Genomic DNA, 17,772 nt, shown 5'->3' with positions numbered 1-17,772 from the left:
AGTGTCCCTCAATAGAAGAATGGATAAAGAAACTGTGGTACATATACACTATGGAATACTATTCAGCTATTAAAAACAAGGAATTCCCGAAATTTGTGGATAAATGGATTGAGCTAGAAATGATCATAATGAGTGAGTTAACCCAGAAGCAGAAAGACTTAAATGGTATATACTCACTTATATCTGCATATTAGCCCAAGGGGTATGTCCCACGAAAGCCTTCACTTACCAGGAAACTGAGACAGAGGGGAGGACATTCTAGTGGGACTCTAGATGAGAGAATCATGGGAGAATGGCAAAGTAGAAGGATCCAGAGGGTCCTAGAAGCCTACAAGTAGAACATTCTGATAGGCAGATTTGGGCACAGGGGTCCCGCTCAAACTAAGGCACCAGCCAAGGACAATACAGGCGGTAAACCTTAAACCCCTACCCAGATCTAGACAATGGACAGAACATTCTCCACAGCAGAGTGGAGAGTGGGATATTACTTTCTCACATACTCTGGTGCCTCACCTTTGACCATGGCCCCTGGAGGGGGAGGCCTGGTGGCACTCAGAGGAAAGACAGCAGGTTACCAAGAAGAGACTTGATACCCTATGAACATATACAGGGGGAGGTAATCCCCCTCAGAAACAGTCATAGGGGAGGGGAATAAGGGGAAAATGGGAGGGAGGGAAGAATGGGAAGATACAAGGGATGGGATAACCATTGAGATGCAACAAGAATAAATTAATAAAGGAGAAAAAAATAAATTTCAGAAAGAAAAAAATCCCAAGGTTCTGGGAATACAGCTCAGCGGTAGAGGGCTTACCTGACATGTGAAGACCGTAGGTCCAATTCTCTGTGCCTTCCCTCTTTAGAAGCTTTGAGGAATTGTCTACATCAGAGCTGGTTGGGTGGCAAACTTCCATGTCCATCACTTACTGTCCACCAAGCTTTCTCACGTCTCCAAATGACTTGTAACACATCTGATGAGCTGCAGACCTGCTGCCTCCATCAGTTCCAGCTGCCCTGAAAGTCAGCATAGGCTGCTGCTCATTCAGTCCAAGATAGATGTCTATGGCTCAGCTCCTGGAAAGACTGAAGCAGGAGGGGTTCATGATCTCAGGATAAAGGGCTACCCATCCTATATACATGCACTGCCTCTCAATAATACATATGATATACATGTATGAACATGTATGTATCATAATATGTGGCTTATAAACAATAGAAATGTGTTTTATACTTTTGGACACCAATAATCTCAAGGTCTAGATACCAGCACATGTGCTGGATTTCACTAGATCTCTATACCAGAGACTGAGTCTTGTGTCTTCAACTGGGCAGATGGGATAAATAATGGTATTCACTATCTGGGCACAGTGTGTTCATGTATGAAATTACCAAAGAGTAAACAATCTCCAAGGTTATGGGAATACACCCCAGTGGTAGAGGTCTTATCTAGAGTGTGCATGACTCTGGATTCAATTCTCAGTACTGGCCCTTTTAGGTCTCCTGGTCTCCTGTGACAACTCCTAAAGACCCAACCCTTATTAACATCCCATTGGAGACAAGGTTTCACTACAGACATGTGATGCATACACTGTCAGAATATAGTGCCCAGATCAGCCTCCAAGGTTGTGAACAAGGGAAAACATTTCTGCCTATTGTGTTTATAAATCAAATGTCACCTATGATGGATATATAAGACAATCTATCAATGGAGTCTATTTGTGTCCCAAGATGGCAAGTGGTAACAGTTTTGTGACAAGTAAGTCTGAGTATCTATTAGCTTTTGAGACTATTGTTTTTGTTTGTTTGTGTGTATGTGTGTGTGTGTGTGTGTGTGTGTGTGTGTGTGTGTGTGTAACTGTCTGTCTGTCTGTCTGTGTATGTGCATAGCTAGAAGAGTAGGGCTGGTTCCTTTGAGTCGGTTGATGTTTGTTTTTACCCCCAAGGATTCTGCTGATCCTGTGAGGCGACCCTTGCATGACCTCAGCGTATCTGTGAAGATATTTGACTGTAGGGAGTGTCTTACAAGTAGCGTGAGGATGTCACAGGTTTAGACGTGTCCAGCAGAGGAGGTTCCTATTCCCTGTCTCTCTGAGATCCTGTCTTCCCATGAATTGGTCGTCCTGGGTTTTTCTTTTTTTCAGTCTCCTTGTCCCTTGTGACTCTCCCTCTCTCACTCTTACTTCTGACCAATTGAATCTCTAGGAGAAGTTTTTGTGGATTAACTAGTTTTTCTTTTTTAATCTGCGTCACGGATGGCCACAGGACAGCATGGCCTTTGTGGTTATGTGTTTAGCAAGGTGGATATCATTCTCCATTCTCAAAACACAGACCAGCACTCTCTTTGTAAAATATAGGCTCTCTGTGCAAGGCGTGTTTCTTGTTTCAGACCAGTAGTATTTGGTTTTACCTTAGATCACTGTGGTATCTAGTCTCTGTGTCTTGGTCTCCCAGGCAGTGTTGTGTACGGGTCCCATCTCATGAAGTGAGCCTTAAGTCAACTCAGGTATGGCTACAGGTTCGTGCCACCATTGTCCTAGGACATCTTGCAGAAAGGGCACCATTGTGGACCAAAGAGTTTCTGGGCTGGTTTGGTGTTTATGTTTCTCTTTTGGTAGCATTCAGAGTACATTCTGGACCAAAGACACTAGAATGTAGTGTAGAATGTAGTTTTGAAGGCTCTCTGTAGGCGCCAGCTAGATTTCTCCATGATCAATGCATTGTATAGGTGTGGTGTTCAGCAGTGAGACCTAGGTGTCAGTTTATGGAGAGTAACCTATAATCCTAGAAACAGCCTGGCTTGTTTAACAATTCCCATGACCCTTTTTGGACCAAGAGCTCAATTAGTTGTAACCCAATACTCTTACTGGAAGCCTCATTTGGCAACAAAAGGAAGTCAGTTGGGACTCCGCCCTCCTTTTTTTTAAGTTTCATTTAGATCACCTTCACATATATACCACCTATTATTAAATTTATATATGTATTTGGAAATACATACTGTCTTATGCTTCCATACTGCCCCTCAAATGTCCCTTAGTTTTAGCTGTCTCTCCCCATATTTCCCCCACTGCAGTCACCCTCACCACTTGACCCTCCTATTCCAGCCAGTATCCTTCTATTATTATTATTATTATCATTATCATTATTATTATTATTATTATTATTATTTCCTTTGCCCAATGAAATTGATATATTCCTTCTAGTCCTTTGCTCTATACCTACCCTTTATAGCTCTATGGATTATAACTTGGTTATCATTGACTTAACTGGTAATGTACATGTATAAGCAAATACACACAGTATTTCCCTTTAATTGGGTTAATTTTTTTCTTGATATCCAGTTTCTTAAGTTCTTTATATATTTTGGATATTAGCTCTTTATTGGATGTGGAGTTGGTAAAAATTCTATCCTACCCTGTAGGCCATTGCTTTGTCTGATTGATGGTGTCCTTTGCCTTACAAATGCTTTTCAGTTTCATGAGATCTTGTTTACTAGTTGTTGATCTTTCTGGGTTGTTCCCTTTCTGGGTCTGGGATACCTCACTGTGAATAATTTTTTTTTCTACTTCTATTCATTTAATTGCAAATATCATGATGTCACTTTTCTAACAGCTTAGTAATGCTCCAGTGCATAAATGTACCGTATCGTCTTTAGCCATTCATCTGTTGAGAGACATCTGGGTTGTTTTTAGCAATGAACATGTCTGAGCAAGTGTCTCTGTGGTAGAAAAAGAATCCTTTGAATATATGCCCAGAAGTTATGTAGTTGGATCTTGAGGTAGATCTATTCCCAACACGACAGGTACCTGCCACATGGATTTCCATAGTGGCTGCACAAGTTAGCACTGCCATCAACAATGGAGGGGTGTGCCTCTTACTTCACATCCTCAGCAGAGTGAGCTGTCACTTGTTTTGTTGAGCTTAGCCATTCTCACAGGAGTAAGATGAAAACTCAAATTGGTTTTGATTTGCATTTTCCTGATAGCTAAGGATACTGAATTTTTTTCAAGTGTTTCTCAGCCACTTGAGTATCCTCTATTGAGGATTCCCTGTATGCATATGTATCCCACTTTAATTGGGTTAATTGTTTTCTTGATATCCAGTTTCTTAAGTTCTTTAAATAGTTTGGATATTAGCTCTCTACTGGATGTGGAGTTGGTAAAAATTTTATCCTACCCTGTAGGCCATTGCTTTGTCTGATTGATGGTGTCCTTTTGTCTTACAAAAGCTTTTCAGTTTCATGAGATCCCATTTGTTAGTTGTCTATCTTAGTGCTTGTGTTAATGGTGCTGTGTTCAGAAATTCTTTCCCTTGCCAACGAATCCAAGCCTGTTCCCCACTTTCTTTTCTATAAGGTTTCAGTGTATCTAGTTTTATGTTGAAGTCTTTGATGTTTTGGGAGTTGAGTTTTGCGGAGGATGATAAGCATGTATGTATTTGTAGACTTCTTTATGCATCTGACAAGTTTGTCCAGCATCATTTGTCAAGGATGCTGCCTTATTTCCAGTGTGTGCTTCTGACCTCTGTCCATAGGTGTGTGCATTTATGTGTTAGTCTTCAATTTGATTCCTTGGTCTCCAGTTGAACAGCATGTCTGTGTTTGTGCCAGTACCATGCTACATTTATTACTATAGCTCTGTAGTACATCTTGCAATCAGGATGGTGATGCCTCCAGCAGTTCTTTTATTATTCATGATTGTTTTAGGTATCATGGGTTTTGAGTGTGTTTGTGTGTGTGTGTGTGTGTGTGTGTGTGTGTGTGTGTGTGTTGATACGATAAATTGTCCTTTTCTGTGAAGAATTGCATTGGAATTTTGGTGCAGGATGCACTGAATCTGTAGATTCCTTCCATAGGGTGGCCCCTTTTTACTATGTTAATCCTATGGATTCATGATCACAGGAGATCTGTCCTACTTCTAGGATGTTCTGCAGTTTCTTTCCTCAGTTACTTGAAGTTTTATCATACACCTCTTTCATTGGTTAGATTAGAGTTACCTCAGGATATTTTATATTATTTGGGGCTATTGTGAAAGATATTTCTCTGATTTCTCTCTCAGTCCATTTGTCCGTTGTATATAGGGAGGTGATTGATTTTTGTGAGTTAATTTTGTATCCAGCTCCTTTGCTGAAAGCATTTATCAGCTGTAGGAATTTTCTGGTGAAATTTTTCAGGTCACTTATGCGCACTATCACAGCATCTGCAAATACACGTGCTTTGACTTCTTCCTCTCCAATTTGTATCCTCTTGATCTCCTTCAGCTGTCTTATTGCTCCAGCTCAGAATTCAAGTAGTATGCTGAACAGGTATGGAAAGAGTTGCTGACTTTGTCTTGTTCATGATTTAGTGGAAATGTTTTAAGTTTCTCTACACTTAAATTGCTATTGGCCATGGCCTTGCAGTAAACTACTTTTGCTATTTTGAGGTATGTCCACAATCCCTTCAGGACTTCAGTTACGGAGAAATGTTGGCTTTTTGTCAAAGGCATTTTCTGCATCTAATGAGATTATCATGTGGGTTTTTTTTCCTTTCAGTTAATTTATATGGTAGTTGTGACACACCGCTTTCAACAAGATCACACCTCCTAGTCCCTCCAAAACAGTCTACCAACTGGAATCTACATTGAAACAACAGGTGTTGGTTGAGAAAGGCATGGCCACGTCATTCTCAGAGAAACAGAATAGCATTAAGGAGGAAGTTCTGCAGCTAGGCCGTGGGTCGCTATAGATTACTGTGGTCTGGAAACACAGAGCGAAGGCAAATTCTCTGACCACAGGCTTACTCTGACCCCTGCATCACTTCATCTAATAGACAGGATAGGCATTGTGGGAGCGCCTAAGCCTGAACTCTTTGATGTGTTGGCAGGCTTGTTTATGATTATTGAACTTCTAAAATAGACCAGTATCTTCAGCTTTATCATGGACTCTGAGAGCCCAGATACTGAGAGCTCAGTGCTGGGATGAACAGGACTTAATTAAATATCTAAGTAGAGGCCAGGAGATGGCTCAATGGGTAAAGGAACTTGCAAAAGGCCAGACCTGAAATAGGTGCCCCACATGCACTGACTGGCAGAAGTTGTAATCCACATGTGTACCATGGCATTCACACATACATATAAACATGTACACAATAAGGAAATGAATAGGAAAAAAATTAAAACTGTTTTTCAAGTGGATAAGAAACTATGAAATTGATCTTAGCAGGAGCTGGCTAAAAGAGGAAGCACATTACGGAGGTGAAGTGAATAGGCTGTGTCATTTAAAAAGTGCCAGAGTCGTGGCTGGGGAGATGGCTCAGAGGTTAAGAGCACTGTCTGCTCTTCCAGAGGTCCTGAGTTCAATTCCCAGCATCCATAAGGTGGCTCACAACCATCTACAATGTGATCTGATGCCCTCTTTTAGCCTGCAGGTGTACATGCAGGCAGAGCACTATACATAATAACAAATAAAGAAATCTTTAAAAATAAAATAACATTGTCCCTTAAAAAGAAGAATAAAGAGCCAGTGTAGCAGTGTTTCACTGAAATAGCCAGGACATCTGTGGAGGGGTCCATGTGCATCACCACGATCCTCACACCTGAGCTCTCTCTGCCTGGGATATCTTGATTATGTATCCACTCAGAGAAGCTCTCCTGGATTCCCCTGTGGCAGGGGCAGATTTCTATTCTCTGACCTCCACAGCAACACTGATATCTGGCCAGAGTGCAAGGACCTAGGTCACGGTTTCAATTGATTTAGATTTGACCAATATCGCAGAAGGACGTCAGATGCCATGCTATGCCTGTCTAGGAGGCGAAAGAGCAGGAACCAAGACTGCCTAGCCTGTCTGCTGCCCTGCCCTTCTTTAGCAATAAGAACTTTGCCCCACCCTCCTGAGTTTCCTGCCTACTTTATTTTAGGTCCAAATTCCTGCCTAGGCAAAGCTCACATATTTAGTTTCCGTCTATGACACACAGCTATCCTGAAGCAACACAGCCCCAGACCTAGGAGCCGAGCATGACACTGCACAGACTTCCTGGCTGGCTGAAGGCTGTGGCCTGTGGCGTCCTGCTTCTCTTCGTGCAGATTCAAGGTGAGACTTCTTAAGGGGGAACTGAGGAACAGGGTCAGAGCTGCCCAGTTCCAAAGAGTCAGCCACTCTGAGGGAGGGAAAGCACCAAGGACGGAGGAGCTGGTAAAGAGGGCAGATTAAAGGGTAGGAATAATGTGTTTCCCAATGCCCCAACCAAAGCCCACAGAGTGAGCACACAGAGAGTCAGAGAAAGCTCCGGACACCCCACACCAAACAAAGCCACTGCAGTGCAAGAAGGTCTGAGGAGCACTGGACCTGCAGGTTAGGGGAAAGTGAGCAAAAGGGACATTTCCTTCCTCTGGGTGTGACTGCAGCTGCTACAGACCTTTGGGTGATGGGGAAAACAATACACGCATTCTGCCATGTGGCTCTGAGTTTGTTTCCTCTTAGCCAGAGACATGCTCAGATACCATTGAAAAGGACTGTGAGCAATGTTCCTGGCTTTACAGGGATAAAGAAACTCCGTCCCTGACGTCACACACCAGAACCAAGATACCCCAGATTCCCTTCCCCAGGATCCGAAGTGAAAATGAGGTGGAAAACAACAGTGTAGTGGCAGCTATCTAGACAAAACTAACCTTGGCATTTCTTCACTTACAGGCCAGGACTCAACCAGCCCCATCAGGAACACACACACAGGCCAGGTCCGAGGCAGCCTTCTCCATGTGAAGGGCACTGAAATCAGTGTTCACAGCTTCCTGGGAATTCCCTTTGCCAGGCCTCCTGTAGGACCACTGCGCTTTGCACCTCCTGAGCCCCCCGAACCATGGAATGGGGTGAGAGATGCGACCTCCCACTCAGCCATGTGAGTTCTGGATCCAGAGGATTTTTCAGGCCATGGGGTAAAAATATGCTCTGAGCTCTGGGCCAAAAGGAAATGCTTCCTTCTTCTCAACCCCATAGAACTTTCCTGTCTATGATGTGTAGTTTGTCATGTCTTTTTGGACACACAGCTAAGGCTCCTAGTAGAACAACTTTGCTAGGCTCCTGGGTCAAAGATCAGTTCCTATAGGGACTTATCTCTCAATTTGGCAGTGCGAAACAGGTATCAACTGTTCCCGGATTCAGACTGTGCCAAGTGATCTCTGCCACCATGGGAGGGGTCTATGGACAAGTATAAACACATTAACCAGTAAGAGTGCAGAATCAAGTATTATGTGCTATGTAAGTCTCTCAAGAGGCCAGCAGTGAGTTGTCCTTGGCAACTCCAGTCTCTACAGTCACTGAGACAACCCACAGAGCCAAGTGCCATTGTTCAAAGAAACAAAAGCTGGGGATTATGGGAAATAGAGGTGTCCAGAGTTTCTGGACATAGGATAAAGAGCATGCCACAACTCTTTGAGACATTGTTGTCCACTGAGATCTGTGTAGGCACAGGACCACATGATCTAGGTATCTTCGTTTTATTTCTTGTGTTTTGATTAAAGACCTGGTAAATGCAGTTTAAGACAGGAACCGTTTGTTACCCGCCCCCCCCCCCCATTGCAAGGGGGAAACTTAAGGAAATGGATCACATCACATCTTTAATTGGGATCAGGGATCAATGAATGCCTACCTACCTCTTAATGGTCACTTGGCAGTCTCTGCCCACACAATTCAGAAATGCCTTCCTAGGGAATAGCGCCCCCCCCCCCCCGTGTTAGGAAATATTAGCACCTCACTTAAGGAAATCAACATAGCCCAAGCTGATCCAGAGGATTCTTCATTGACAGGATAATCTCAATGGGTGAGTGATTCTACACTGCTTCAAGGTGAAAAATCGAAACTAACCATGTAGAGGCATGTTTTCCCCCTGGGCCCCAGACCTCAAAATAACAACTCCAAGACAAATACATTTGCAAAAGTTTAGGCCAATATAGCTAGGCAAGTTCCTATGTAATTATGACTTGCTCATAAGTAATATCCTAGTTAGTCTGTTCTTAGCTCTGCCATGTGGCTGGTTACCTCTGTTCAGTTTCATTCGTCCATCTTTTTCAAAGTTCCAGGGTGAATCTCCTGCCCTGACTGTCTCTCAGGGAACCTTTCTCTCCTTCTCTGTCTCTGTCTCTGTCCCTGTCCCTGTCCCTCTCTCTCTCTCTCTCTCTCTCTCTCTCTCTCTCTCTCTCTCTCTCTCTCTCTCTCTCTCTCCCTCTCCATCTCCCATCACCTTATTTCCTGCCTCAGCTGACAGGCCATTTGCTTTTTATTGACAGGTGATGCTTCTCTATAGATACAAGGGAGCCCTTCTACATAGGCATCTCAACAGGCATTAAAGAGTACAAACAGAAGGATGACTGTCACTGCATGCAGGAAATTATCCTCATAGAGCCTCCTAGAGATCTCTAGATCCCAGACTCAGAAAGAATAAAATTTATGCCCTACCACAAGTGGAGGGCTCTCTGGAAATTTGGCCCTGCTCCAGCATTCCCTGAGCCTGTGGCCTTTACCTCCTTTACCTTGGGAGGAAAGGGCTTTAGGGAGGAATCACGCATTAGCAGGACATCTTGGAGGGAACAATCCAGACTAACATCTGGTTTTGACCACTCAACATCTCTTGTATTATTAACTGTCTGCCATTGTCACCAGGTGTCTGCAGAATGATGAAATGATGAATTCTGAGGGTCTGAAGATGATGAAACAGATCATGCCCCCCATCTCTGTGTCTGAGGACTGCCTGTATCTTAACATCTACACACCAACCCATGCCCGTGAGGGTTCTAACTTGCCTGTGAGACTTGAGCCATGGTCAACCGGGGTGGGGTGAGGGGAGAGCAGATTTCTTGTCAGGGAGATTAAGAAGGCTCAAAACAGCTGAGTTCTGCTGCAGTATAGACTCTGATAAGCACCCTTTTCCTAGTGGGTCTAAGAAGGCCTTCCGATCCATGGTTAGCAGCTGAACACTGGGTATGGGACCTTGAGCAGCGGAGATCTGAGAGGTCAGAGGTGGTGGCCTAGGAACTAGTTCAGGACTTTCTCAACAAACTTGAGCCCTAGAGACATAGTCAGGTGTCTAAGGGCTGAGCACTGAGATAAGCCAAATTTACAGCTTTGGGATACTGGTTGTGTGATGAGAGTTGGTGATCCTTTTGATTCCTAGTCAGGAAAAACGCTTATGGAGACAACCTTCTTCACACTCTTGAGGAGTCTGAGAGTGACAGTGACATTACCCTGGATTACCTTAAATTGAAGCTGAGATTCCTGGTGCCATGGTGGGGTTGGAAATGTGCTGATGAGACTCTAGTTCCTCCTCTGCAGCCTGGATCCAAGATGATGAGGAGTCCTGTGTGTGTGTGTGTGTGTGTGTGTGTGTGTGTGTGTGTGTGTTTAGCTGCATAGATAGAGAGAAGTCAATAACTTAGGAGGCAGTCCCACCTGAGCTGGATAGAAAACGCCTGGCATCTCTCTTGACTTTTCCAGGTAATGGTATGGATCCATGGTGGTGCTCTGGTTATAGGCATGGCTTCCATGTTTGATGGATCCTCACTGGCAGCCATGGAGGATGTGGTGGCGGTGGCTATCCAGTACCGTCTGGGTGTCCTGGGCTTCTTCAGGTGAGCCACAGACTGGGTTGGACAATGTGGGCTGAGCAGAGCCTAGACAACCCTGTGATTACTGTCCCCTCCACTTCTCAGCACTGGAGATCAGCACGCCAAAGGCAATTGGGGCTTCTTAGACCAAGTGGCCGCCCTACGCTGGGTCCAGCAGAACATCGCCCACTTTGGAGGCAACCCTGACCGGGTCACCATTTTTGGGGAGTCAGCAGGTGGCACAAGTGTGTCTTCACATGTTGTGTCCCCCATGTCCAAAGGTCTCTTCCACGGAGCCATCATGCAGAGTGGGGTGGCCCTGCTGCCTGACCTTATCTCCAACACCTCTGACAGGGTTTACAGAGTGAGTGCACTGTACCCCTCCAACCCTGACCTGTCATTGTCTTAGTGCTCGCTCTCTGGTACTCTGAGACTGTGCTCAGTGGGGACATTGGGAACCATGAGAAGTAGCTTCTTTTCAGTACTTTAAGACTCAAGGGTTAGAGCCCTCACCTCCACTACACTATGCAGTGCTATATTCAAGGTGTATATATAAAGGATTGTTGTTTGTTTGTTTGTTTGGTTGGTTGGTTGGTCCGTTGGTTTCGTTTGTTTGATTTGGTTTGGTTGTGTATAGAAAGGTTCAGCAAAGCTGTTCCTAGCAGCTTCCATCATTGGCAGAAGCAAGTGTGCATGGGTTTGGGCGATGGTGTAAGAGGCAGGAAAGCTTGCTGTGCTAGTGTGAGGATTTGAGTCCATGTCCCCAGAACACACATGTGGCTGGGTGTGGGGTTTCTTATCTTAACTCCAGGTGTTCCTATGGAGAGGATGGAGGCAGGGACAGCAAAGTTACAGACCAGCTAGACCGGTGTAGGCGACAGTAGAACAAGGGACCATTTCTCATACTCCGTGGAAGGTGGGCGAGAGGATGTGGTGGGGTTGGGGGAGGTCACTGGCATTGCTGAGCCATAGGAAAATAGAAACATTTTTGTTCTTGCTCCATCTCACACACATTACCCAACATGGAATACCATTTAGAGCCAATGGCGCCATCTTGGAACTAGGCAAACTTCCCAGCCTGGAAGACAGTGTCACTCTGTTCTCTTTACAGATAGTGGCCAATCTGTCTGGCTGTGCAGCTGTGAACTCAGAGACCCTGGTGCACTGCCTAAGAGGCAAGAGTGAAGCAGAGATTCTGGATATTAACAAGGTTGGCAGAATTGTGTGTCTGGGACAGTGGCAGATAGCAAGGTGTGTTATGGGGACTCCTCCTTACTATGAACAAATCGCCCAATCTTCATCCTAGTACTTCAGTTCTGGGTGCAAAATCAATATCAACGTAAGCTCATCTAAGTGCAAGTTCTCTTTATGGGTAAGATGTAGAGGATGTAGTAAAGAACAAGCATCCTGAGAACTTTCAGTGGAAATCAGAAAACACATAGGATTAACCTTCAGCACTGACTTAGAATGCCCCTCAGGTCTTCAAGATCATTCCTGCTGTGGTGGATGGAGAGTTCCTACCCAAGCATCCTCAGGAGCTTTTGGCCTCTGCTGATTTTAACCTTGTCCCCAGCATCATTGGTGTCAATAACGATGAGTATGGTTGGATTATACCTATGGTGAGGTTCATTTATATTCTCCTGGGGGCCTGGGGACTCATATGGTGGTCAATGGGAACCAAAAGATTCATTGATCCATAACCATGTCATGTCACATTTAAAACCACTCTTTACCACCCCAGATCATGGGCTCTTCTCAGAAAATAAAGGAAATAACCAGAGAGACCCTGCCAGCTATTCTGAGGAGCACAGTAGTAGAAGAGATGGTGAGAATCTTGGGGACACTGCCACAACTGTGAGGACCCACATCTAACTTTCACAGACAGCATCCCCAGAAGTGTGTGTGTGTGTGTGTGTGTGTGTGTGTGTGTGTGTGTGTGTGTGTGACATAGAGGGAGAGAGAGAGAGAGAGAGAGAGAGAGAGAGAGAGAGAGAGAGAGAGAGAGAGAGAGAGAGAGAGTAGTGTGTTTGAGGGGGGAGTAGTGTGCCTGTCTATCTGAGGTCACTTGGAGCTTCCTCCCATACCAGACCTCAACTGCACTTCGTCACCTTAAGGACGTTTCCAACCCACTCTAGTGACTACCTAACCTCACCCTTTCTTATCACAACGTGGCAGATGTTGCCTCCTGAGTGCAGTGACCTCTTAATGGAAGAATACATGGGGAACACTAAGGACTCCCAGACCCTCCAAATACAGTTCACAGAGATGATGGGGGACTTCATGTTCATGATGCCTGCACTCCAAGTAGCACATTTTCAGCGTGAGTACATCTGTAACAAGGTTGAGGGAGCAAGCTCAGAGCTGTGGGTCCCAGGTGAGCTCTGTAGTGTCCAGGCTTGACCTGTGTCTGGATCAAATCTCTGATTCCAAATGACTGAGAGTCTTTATCTAATAAATCCTTATGTCAAGTGTAAGAGAATGACATCTTATCTGGGTGCAGATGAAGGAACAGCTGGATAATACTCTGTGACATGCCCTAACTACTTCCCCAGGGAGGCTAGTGTTGTTACATAGCAGTGGACTTTCCCACAGCCAATGCTCCATGCTGGAGCTATACATTAAACTGTCGCTATTTCAGATTACTTGAGACCAAGATGTTTTGCTACCAAATGTGTGTCAGGACAGTTGTGGATGAAGTGCAACCATGTCACCACATATCTTCGCCCTTAGGCTCCCACGCCCCTGTCTACTTCTATGAGTTCCAACATCAGTCCAGCTTCTTCAAGGATATCAGGCCAGCCTACGTGAAGGCTGACCACGGGGATGAAATCTTTCCTGTCTTTGGCTATGTTATGTTTGGTATAAAACGTAAGTCTTCATTGATGTACTTGGACTAGATGGGGCCCATTATGGGAGCATGAAGGATGGCTGAGTTCTTAATCCGGTGGGGGGGAACCAAACCCTTGAAGAAAGACAAAATCCAGTTTGCACCACCTCGTGTCTCAAAACCTACCTTAGGTTTTCATCTGAACGTTTCCTTGTCTGCCTTGTGTTATTGGTAATAAGAAAATAATGGGCACAGGGCTGATCCTGGCTGAATTCACTTAGAGGCTTCAGCCCTGGGTTGTGGGAGAGGGAAGGAGGGAACTGGTCCAACAGTTCAGACTTGGATGGTAACTGGCATGGCGACAGCGAAGCATGAACACGAAGCTGCATGAGGGGCTGGGTCATCAGCATCTACACTTCTCTCCTCAGTTCCCAGCACTGAGGAGGAGGAGCTACTGAGCAGACGGATAATGAAGTACTGGGCCAACTTTGCACGGCATGGGTGAGAGGATGCCCTTCCTTTAACTTCTTCAAGGGCGGGTCACTGTTCAGGACCCTGTGTGTGTGTGTGACAGGCCCCTTAGCAGTTATGGTCCTTTAGTACATGATAGAGTCTTCCCAATCTTAGAGCACACTTTGGTAAGAGGTTTACTACATAGCCAGACACACACACATGCACACACATGCACATACACACACATGCATACACACACATGCATACACACACACACACACACAAACTTTATATATGTCTCTTACTGGCCATCTTCCAGTGACATGGCAGGCTGGCCACAGTACTATGGTAATGCTCTTTAGTTTTTGCCTTTAAGAAGAAGGCAGAAAACAAGTCATGTGGGACAATAGCCTTCTCTCACATAGAGTAAAACTAGTGAGTTACACTTATGTCCCTATATGAGGACATAGGCCCCATTAGTCCATGTTAGCACCCTGCTCTACTTTGTTCATTTTCCTGAGCCAAATCAGGATCAAGCGACATTTTCCCTTCCCTGCTGGGTGGCATATCCACAGGAACCCCAACAGCGAGGGTCTACCCTACTGGCCCGTGTTGGACCATGAGGAGCAGTACCTGCAGCTGGACATCCATCCTGCTGTGGGCCGAGCCCTGAAGGCCAGAAGGCTGCAGTTCTGGACCAAGACTCTGCCCCAGAAGATCCAGGAGCTGAAGGGAGCTCAGGAGAAGCATGCAGAGCTGTAGTGCCCTGTGTCAGGGAAGGCGTGTGGGCTTCATGTCTGAGGTTTGGAAAACTTTTTGATCATACCATTTGCATAACCATTCCTAACCTGTGCGGTTATCCAGTTTTACCAGTTTGTGTGACAAATCCTGTACGTGTCACTCCTTCACAAAATGCTGCCAATCTTTTGTTAGAACCACTCAATAAAAGTTCCTTTAACAATATAGCGTGTGATGTGTGAGCCCCGAAGTCACAATGCCTCCAAAAGCTCAAGCTGTCAATCCAGATAGGTCACAAACTACCAACAGGCCTAATGATGCAGATCTGTGGCCCTGACTATTAAGAAACGGAGACAGGAATATTGCAGGAACCTAGTAGTTCCATATCAGCTTGAACAACATAGCAAGGCCCATATCTCTGAAACAGAAATAATCATCAGCTAGAAAACTTGCAAACAGCAGAAATGTGTCGAAAGCTCTGTGGGATGAGAACTACAGGGTGAGCAAATGAACCTGAGCCACACAGGCTTTCAGGGTGCAGACCTGACTGATGTCAGCCACTGAACACGCCAGCCTCTGCAAAACAGTGCATCTTGTCCCCTATAGAGGAAATCTCATCTGTTTCCTTCCCCAATTGCAATTGTCCCCTTTTGGGAGAGGTCAAACTTGACGTCTCAAGCAAGGCCAGGAGTGGGGATTGACCAGAAAGCCCAGGTGAGCTTTCTCTAATAATAAGTTTGTTCTCATGCTCAGGGGTTCTGAGGACACTGTGAAGCCTGCACTTGTGTTAATATGTCACATCTGTGGAGATCTTTGGCTATGGGTGTGTCCTGGAGATGATATGGAAGATAAAGTAATGCCCAGATGTGCATAGCAGAAGACATATCTGTCTCTGGCAACCCTGATAGTTTCTCCGTGGATGGAAATGACTTCTTGCCTTTCATAAATCCTAATAAAGCATCCTGATTTCTTTTTTTGTGTATGTGTGGTTTTTTTTACACATTTTTATTGAAAATTAAAAATAATTCCTATTACATCTCATTTTCTATCCCATCCCATGCATCCTCCCATTCCTCCCTCCCTCCCACTTTCACCCCAATCCCCCTTCCCTATGACTGTGGCTGTGGGGGACCTCCTCCCCCTGAATATGCATCCTGATTTCTTGATCACACCCACCTTTTCATGATATCTCACGTGATTAACTTTCATTCTTATGTCTTTTTTATCCTTAATGTTTTCAAGCACAATATTACAAAAATCTATTGCATTTCGTGCCATTTACAATGGTGCCACATTGTTTTCAATATGCCTTTTGTTTTCCCCAAAGCATTTTCTCAGTCATTAAGAGGATATGCCCTGTGTTCATTCGACCCTGTGACCGCCGCACCCTGCTACCTCTCACCAACTTGTCATTTTGTTCATCAGTTTTCCCAGGGAAAACTCCCCTTGTTTCATTCACCGCACTGAATACCAGCCATAAAGCACCATGATTTTTGCACAAAAATGAAGGCTCCTGTATTGCCTGTCCTGGATACAAGGGCACAGGTGGGGGGAAATTCTTAGAACCCTCAGCTCCTTTTATCCTCTGAGCAGATACATCACTTCCAGGTCAAGAGTTTTCTTTGGTGGGAAAAGGTCATGTTTTTTGTTGTTGTTGTTGTTCTTTTGTTTTTGTTGTTTTTTGTTTTGAGACAGGGTATCACGATATAGCCCAGGTTTTGGCCACACTTACTATATTTATACATTAGCAGAGAACCATCCAAAGCAATCATACTGAAGACCTGTAAGCCCCAGGACAGGCTAGGCATTGGCACCGTACACTTGGTTGAGGGGAGGGTAAGAAGTGATACAGTTGTTTTGGAAAACAGATTGGCATAGTCTTCTAAGTTAAGCAAGCACAGGCTTGTCACAAGCTCTGGAGCTCCTTGCTTATAATTATGCTTGAGGTTACATGTAAAGGTTTGTTTAAAAAGTCGGTGAGCACGCCTGTCGTGCCAGCATCCAGAGGCTGAGGCAAGAGTGTCGGAGTCAGGCCAGCTTGGCTACATATCAAGACATTGTTTCAAAATAAGGAAATACAGAAACATACCTACTTTTCACCTCAACTTTATCTATTAATGAAAGGCAGGATTGATAACACAGTCCTGTGAGTCCTGGGCAGATATTGATGCTCATGACTTTGGCTTCCTGGTGGGCCCGACTCTTAATATCCTCACTGTTGAGGGCATGAGTGCATGTTTGCATTGATCTGATAATAGATACCATAGAGGAAAAGGACAAGATGAGATGTAGACAGAAAAAACATGAACAGAAACTTGGTAATTCAAGTAGGCTATAACAACAGTAGTAAGTCTGCTGAGTCCCAGCATAAGTAAGGGCTTAGCTTTTGGAGAAAATGTCAACTTGTCTTTCAAAAATACTACTTCTTGGTAATACCCTATGAACATATACAGGGGAAGAGGTCCCCCTCAGTCACAGACATAGGAAAGGGGAGTAGGGGGAAAGAAAGGGGGAGGGAGGAATGGGAGGATACAAGGGATGGGCTAACCATTGAGATGTAATATGAATAAAGAAAGAAAGAAAGAAAAAAGACTACTTCATTTTGCATCTCCCCAGCTATGCATGTGGGAACATGCCATGGCTCCATGTCTTTGCCAACACTGATTATGAAGACAGTTCTGTAGACTTTAATCCCCCCACTAAGTCTATAGCATATCTTAAGGACTAGAGGAGGGTGGAGAGTCCCTAGCTGTGCCGTGCAGGCATAAGGTTATACTGCAAGTATCACTGGGATGTTGGCTGGGAGTAAGACAAAATAGCATAGAGGGTTAAGAACAGACTTAAACTGCTCAGATAGTGTTGTGAAGCCTTGCATTATAAAAGAGTGTCAATTATTTGCCTGGTTGAGAAATAAGCTAAGAGAAACAAACACTGTTTTATAAAAATAACTTTACCAGTGCCATGCCAGTAGAAAAACCTCAGAAAGAAGCTAAGGATGGAGTTCACTGTGCTGGACTGTAGATGCTCTAGAATATTAGGAGCTGAAAAGAAGGAGCCAAAGCCAGTCCTCAGGTGGCACTGTCCAAAGTTGATCCTTCAGGAACTCAGGTTAGGCAAGGAGGGAGCTCTCGATTTGTAATCTGTGATGTGTCCTGGCTGGGTTCTCTGGGATTCTGGAACTCCTA

General features: G+C 44.7%; 1 protein-coding gene across 2 annotated transcripts in view; it reads left to right on the top strand.

The window, feature by feature from the left end:
• LOC311582435 (pyrethroid hydrolase Ces2e-like) overlaps nt 1-15,559 on the top strand; it is a 66,331-nt gene extending 50,772 nt beyond the window's left edge. The window contains exons 1-13 of one of the 2 annotated variants that reach the window (XM_084755580.1): nt 6,885-7,063; nt 7,664-7,868; nt 9,629-9,770; nt 10,460-10,593; nt 10,675-10,933; nt 11,681-11,779; nt 12,048-12,188; nt 12,311-12,394; nt 12,745-12,889; nt 13,300-13,437; nt 13,825-13,897; nt 14,425-14,651; nt 15,341-15,559. In XM_084755580.1, the coding sequence (XP_084611706.1) occupies nt 6,988-7,063; nt 7,664-7,868; nt 9,629-9,770; nt 10,460-10,593; nt 10,675-10,933; nt 11,681-11,779; nt 12,048-12,188; nt 12,311-12,394; nt 12,745-12,889; nt 13,300-13,437; nt 13,825-13,897; nt 14,425-14,611 (1,683 nt within the window). In that variant the 5' untranslated portion in view covers nt 6,885-6,987 and the 3' untranslated portion in view covers nt 14,612-14,651; nt 15,341-15,559. Of the gene's footprint in view, nt 1-6,884; nt 7,064-7,663; nt 7,869-9,628; nt 9,771-10,459; nt 10,594-10,674; nt 10,934-11,680; nt 11,780-12,047; nt 12,189-12,310; nt 12,395-12,744; nt 12,890-13,299; nt 13,438-13,824; nt 13,898-14,424; nt 14,652-15,340 lie in introns of those variants that run through there. The other variant, XM_084755581.1, reaches the window with a different exon arrangement.
• Nucleotides 15,560-17,772: the final 2,213 nt, after the last annotated feature.

This window comes from Acomys minous (assembly GCF_964271855.1).
Source record: "Acomys minous genome assembly, chromosome: 14".
In the NCBI taxonomy this organism is placed as follows: domain Eukaryota; kingdom Metazoa; phylum Chordata; class Mammalia; order Rodentia; family Muridae; genus Acomys; species Acomys minous.
The sequence above is the reverse complement of the archived record's forward strand: the minus strand, read 5'-3'. Positions and strand labels throughout refer to the sequence as shown.